General features: G+C 40.5%; 1 protein-coding gene across 1 annotated transcript; it reads left to right on the top strand.

Annotated features, from left to right (window-relative positions):
- Positions 1 to 502: 502 nt before the first annotated feature.
- LOC148089158 (prostaglandin D2 receptor 2) lies at positions 503 to 4,004 on the top strand. The gene is made up of 2 exons (XM_087803425.1): positions 503 to 705; positions 2,217 to 4,004. The coding sequence occupies exon 2, from the start codon at positions 2,224 to 2,226 to the stop codon at positions 3,571 to 3,573; it is 1,350 nt and encodes a 449-aa protein (XP_087659551.1). The 5' UTR covers positions 503 to 705; positions 2,217 to 2,223; the 3' UTR covers positions 3,574 to 4,004.
- Positions 4,005 to 5,817: the final 1,813 nt, after the last annotated feature.

Raw genomic sequence — 5,817 nt, 5'->3', positions numbered from 1 at the left:
TAGAAAAAAACATTTTTTATTTATTTAGCAAAGTTAAGGTAAGAGAAAAAAATCTTTAGTCCATTCATTCATTCATTCTTTATCCCTTACCGGGGTCGTGGGGAGACTGGAGCCTATCCCAGTATCATAAGGGGAGAGGCAGGGGAATCTGTCACAGGGCACACAAAGACAGACAACCATTCACACACACTCTCATACCTATGGACAATTTCCCCCTTTTTTTTTGATTTGAGACATAAAATATATTTTAACGAGAAATCCCAGCAAAACTAGTGTAAACTGTGTCTTTGTCACCAGTAGATGGCGAGAGACACATTCTTTCCCTTACTTGCGTCAGCATGACGTCATGTTTTCCAATAGACTGTGTAAGAATGTCTCATTATTTTGTAAATAAGGTGGAAAAACGTGCGGTGAAGCTTGTTCAAGCAGGTATATCCGCCCATTTCAGACATTGTTATTACAGAACGTCTATCTTATTAGTCACCAGGATTCCGTTGTTTATTTCAGTTGTTTCTTATACTAAGTCAGGAGTTGCATCCGGGCGTGTGTTCGTGCCTGATTTATTTTTTTTGTTACCCCTGGAAGATGGTAGAAAAGTGACAGAACCGGAGGGAGGAGTGTTGGTTGACAGCAAAAGAGAGAAGACCTGAGGACAGACATCTGAAATGAATTACTCGGATTTTCCATTTCAATTCTGACGCTAAGGTGAGTTATATGGAATAATTAAATACATGTTTGATAGCATTATTTATTACAATAATTTACATTACCTTAAAATTATAATTGTATTTATTATTCAGTATTAGTGTTGTTTTTTTTTAAGTTCAATGTTTATCTTCGTATGAATTAACATTATAATAGCAAAAGTAAAGTATATAAAGAAATGAGAAAATTATTTTATTTTTATTAACATGTATTATTATTTATTATTCTTTATTTTTATTACCATTGTATGGTCTTTTCTTTCAGCGTCACATTTTCTGCATTTTTAAAACATCTGTCAAAAAATTCCTCATTTGCTCACGTACACGAGGAAATGTGATGAAATAATATATACACCAATTGTCTCTAGGGCACAAGTAAAACTGATAATTATACATCATTAATAGTAATTACATTTAAAGGAAACTGTTGTGGAAAAAAAGAAATTACTTAGCATACAAATATTTTTTAATTACCCCACTTTATTAAAACCTATTATTATGAAATAAGAAACTAATCTAAAATAGTGTTTAAAGATTTGTAAAGGAACTTTTTGTTCCACAGAAAACTCACATTACTAAAGAAATTACCCAATACCTGGTGCTGTGTATCCTTCCACGCAAACAGGACTTGACATGTCACATAGTTCACAGTGACACAGAAGATTTCCAAGAATGTCTTCCTTGTATGGTGCTATTGACTCATAAACGCTGCCATACAGTACAAACTATACATTTGAAGACTATATGTTGAATGTTAAGACAATGTGTGCTTTTGAAACGGTTCGTATTGTAAGAAAAGTATTACGAGTTGAAGGACCACATTGACTCATGCATCAGACAAGTGTGCAATTGTCATAATTAGAGCATAATAACAGTGATTTTCTGGATAGATAAAGTCTCACCGGTATAATTAGTTTAAAATGAGGAAAATAGGAAAAGAGACAACCATGTCCGGATTCATCATGTGTGTGCATGTTGTTGGTGACGAATCACTGCAGACGGTCGTTCATCTTCATCTGTATGACTAAAGTTTTCTGTTGTAGAATTCCATCCATCCATCCATCCATCCATCAATGTTGAACTGCTGGGATCTGTTTTGGGACCTTTCTCCACTATAGTCTTACTTCAACTGTAAAGTGTCTTGAGATAAATTTGTTAAGACACTTTCAATAAAATTGAATTGAATTGAATTGAATCCATTAATCCATCAATCCATCCATCCGTCCGTCCGTCCGTCCGTCCATCCATCCATCCATCCATCCATCCATCCATCCATCCATCCATCCATCCATCCATCCATCCATCCAGCCATCCATCCATCCATCCATCCATCCATCCATCCATCCATCCATCCATCCATCCATCCATCCATCCATCCATCCATCCATCCATCCATCCATCCATCCATCCATCCATCCATCCATATTCAAATGTACACATCTCAGATAAACTGCTGTGTAAAAGTGCCCAAGAGGTTCTAATCTAATGTTTGACTTTATCCTTGTGTTTCAGAGGAGCCATGTCTAACAGGACAACCCACCAAACGTCTTACGGACAGCTGTTCTGCCCCCTGCTGCAGCTCATGCAGGAGCACTCCCTCAACAACAGCAAAGAAGCCAACCGGGCAGTGGTTTGCTTCCACGGGCTGGTCTCCTGCATTGGGATTTTAGAGAATGCCCTAATTCTTTGGGTGGTGGGATTCCGTCTACGACGACGGACTGTTGCCTCCGTATGGGTTTTGAACCTGGCTATGTCGGACTTTTTGGCCACTCTGACTCTCCCCCTGTTCACTTATTATCTCAGCTCTTCTCACAGCTGGGAGCTAGGAAATCCACTCTGCAAAACTCAGGCATCCATCTTTTTCTTAAACATGTTTGTGTCCGCGTTCTTGCTGGCGGCCATTTCTTTAGACCGCTGTATGCTGGTGATGAAACCTGTGTGGTGCCAGAACCATCGGTCAGCGGCAGGAGCATGGAAGGTGTGTGCCTTAGCTTGGTTCTGGGCCTCAGTTAACATGTTCCCATATACCCTGTTCCGCTCGGTTATTGAAACAAAGCACAAGAGGAAGTTGTGTTATCATAATTTTGCCTTGTATTTATCCCCCGAATCTTCGCTTGAGACTGAGTGTGCAGTGAGACAGACGACCACAGCTGTCTCTAAGTTCTTGCTGGCCTTTTTGGTTCCCTTGGCGGTAATAGCAGGAAGCTACATCCAAATTTACCTCGGACTCCGAAATAGAAGGAAACAAAGGCAAAAGGCTAACGAAACAAAGACAGCAACAACCAGTACAATGAAAAAAATCTTCCTCAAACCTCCAACCCCTAGTTCACCGTCACCTTTTTCAGGTTCTCCCTCGTCCCTAAGATCTGCTACTACTCAGCTTTCCCAGAGCTTCACCAAGATGGTGGCTTTTGTGATTGCAGCATTTGTTCTCTGTTGGGCGCCCTATCACGTCCTATGCATGATCGAAATGTTGGCTCATTACCAGACCGACAAACTCAAAATAGTGGAGGTCGGTCTTCCGTATGCTACATCGTTCGCTTTCTTAAATCCAGTGTTGAATCCAATTCTGTACGCCTTCAGCTGCCCGGACTTCTGCGTGAGAATCCGACAAAGTCTTGGAGCAGTTTTTGACGGGCTAGTGGAGGAGCGAGGGATCATTCCGTTAACATCAGGGAAGAGTATAAGCCATCACATTCGGCGAAAGAGCAGCAGAGATGTCAGTCTTGCAACTCCACGCTCACCGAGGCGCTCGCCCTCCCCTCAGACATCGCCTGGTCCTAAACTGCTAGATGAATACAAAAATGGCCACAAGGAGGAATCACAAGAACGACAAAGCACTGAACATCTTGACTTGGAACTTTGTTGAGTTCTTTGTTAATACTCATCTTCAGGGTTTCAGATGTCAAATACACTTTTTCCTGTAATCTGATCTTGTATGGGTTTTTAGCATTTCCTTGAAGAAGAAGTAAATGACTTGTTGGATTTGTAAGAAAGCCACTCCAACTTAAATGTACTTGTACAAGTGTTAAAAGAAAATTATGTTTTCTTAATTGTTCCTTCTTTAAACTTGTCAGTATGGGTTGATAAAGTCTCATATTTTTTTCGCTCTCACTGACAGTAGGTGACGCTCACTGATTAAATAGCTGAGCAGCGAGTGCCATCTAGTGGACTCTGAAGATAAAGTTACTGATTCATGAAGTGTCATCCACTTAAAAGTATCTGCATCTTACTCTATCGCGAGAGTAAGCATTTTTGTCTCACAACCTCTCATGTTTTTGTTTATTAAAGAAAAGTCTGGCTTCACTATCCCTTTTTTTTTTGCTTGTCCAAGATTGTTTATTTTAAATACTGATTTACATTCAATCAATAACATCTCCATTTTGTATGGCAATGTCAAACCCACTGGTCAAGTTCAACCTCCCTGCTTTACACCAACTAGTCACCAGAGGGTAGCACAGTTGTAATTTGAAGGATAAAAGTACCATTACAAAGGATTATGTTGTTGGCTCATGTAATCCGGAGAGGCTTTAAATCGCAATTGTTTAACGCTCAACCACCTTTCCCAATGATTGGACCTGGAGCAAGTCGGATATCAATTCCAAACACTTCCTCATCTGTGAGGCTTCATCACATTAAGAGTGCTCACTGACACAGATGGGGTGAGGTGTAACATAGGATTATCAAAGAGGTAGTTGTCATTTGAAAAGAGTATTGCGAAGTGAAGAGCCAGAATGTAATGACAAAGAAGGATTTACTCTCAAAGGTCAGACGAACACTGACATGTCCTCCCACCTCCAGATTATCTCCTTACTTATTCTGCAAACATGCATCGGAGAAAGAGATGTTGAATTCCAACCACATCACATCAAAAAAGGCACAGATTAAAGATAATGAAGGAAGTACGTGGGAAAGAGAGGGATTGAGTCAGCAGGAGAGAGAAAAGAAGGGTTTAATGCATCATGCCGTAGTTGTAGTTGACAGATGCTGACGAGAGAATTAAAATCATGATGCATGACGGTAAAGTTCTTTAACCCTACTGCAGATGAGGTCGTCCCTGTTTTAAGCAAGTGCATGCTTAAAGTAACATTTGAAAGTTGAAAAAAAAAATCAGCAATTGCATCACAATGCTTTTAAGACTGAGATTAGCAATAATTATATCAAGAGAGAGCATTTATGCATATTAACTAACACCTATGACTATGAACTTATCAAGGCACTATAAACAAGACCAGGAATCCTTCTCAGCCTTGTTGATCATTCTAAACGTTCTAAACTGATCATACTACACCAGGGGTGTCAAACTCAATCACACAGGCTGAGCAAGTTTTATATTTAGCAAACTGCTTTTAACAGAACCGAAGTCCCATAAATCATTAGCTAGTATATTTATAGGTCAAGATATAAACATGAACATTATTGAGGTTTTTGTCTCTTGGATCAAGATGAAGGTCATCTCCACCACTGCATATGTATTTCTGTAAGTCAGGGAGGTCGTTCACCTTGACCCAGAGAAAACAAGGTTTTATGTTTATAAATAACGCACAAACAGGAGTAACAGTCAGTCATCCACTCTTTTATTCTACTAACTGGAACCACAACAAACACACTTCCGGCGTTAACGTCAAACTGTCCATCTAAGTAAATACCACATTCATCTCCCCGTCCCTGAGAACCAACAGACCAAAAGAATCAAGGCAAGAACATAAAGTGCAATTAAAAATGAACATTGGAACAAGCTGGGTCATGACCTCGTGGATTATTCTGCCATGTACCAGGTTATGCTGTAACTTAAACATTTAAATATCAATTATAAAGTCTTTGAGGTTTAGTGGTCTCTGATTGGCCCGAACAGGGCAGGGCCCAGGCTGCAGAGGGTCCGCATGTGCGACTGGCTCAGGTGGACGCAGCTCAGGAGTCACTGGCCGGACATCAGGAATGTCCCAGTCTCCATCAGCATGGGAGTAATTAGTCTCAGCTGCTTCTGGGGTAGATGGTGGAGACACCCGTCTCAGGCCACTGGCATGCCAAGGCCACTTTGAGTGGAGGTCATACACTACCAGCAGGAGCCACGGTGAGGAGCACAATGAAGCTCCTCGTAGATGTATAGCTG

This window comes from Callionymus lyra, chromosome 1 (assembly GCF_982586985.1).
Source record: "Callionymus lyra chromosome 1, fCalLyr1.hap1.1, whole genome shotgun sequence".
Taxonomy (NCBI): Eukaryota; Metazoa; Chordata; class Actinopteri; order Syngnathiformes; family Callionymidae; genus Callionymus; species Callionymus lyra.
This window is presented reverse-complemented; position numbering and strand designations above follow the sequence as displayed.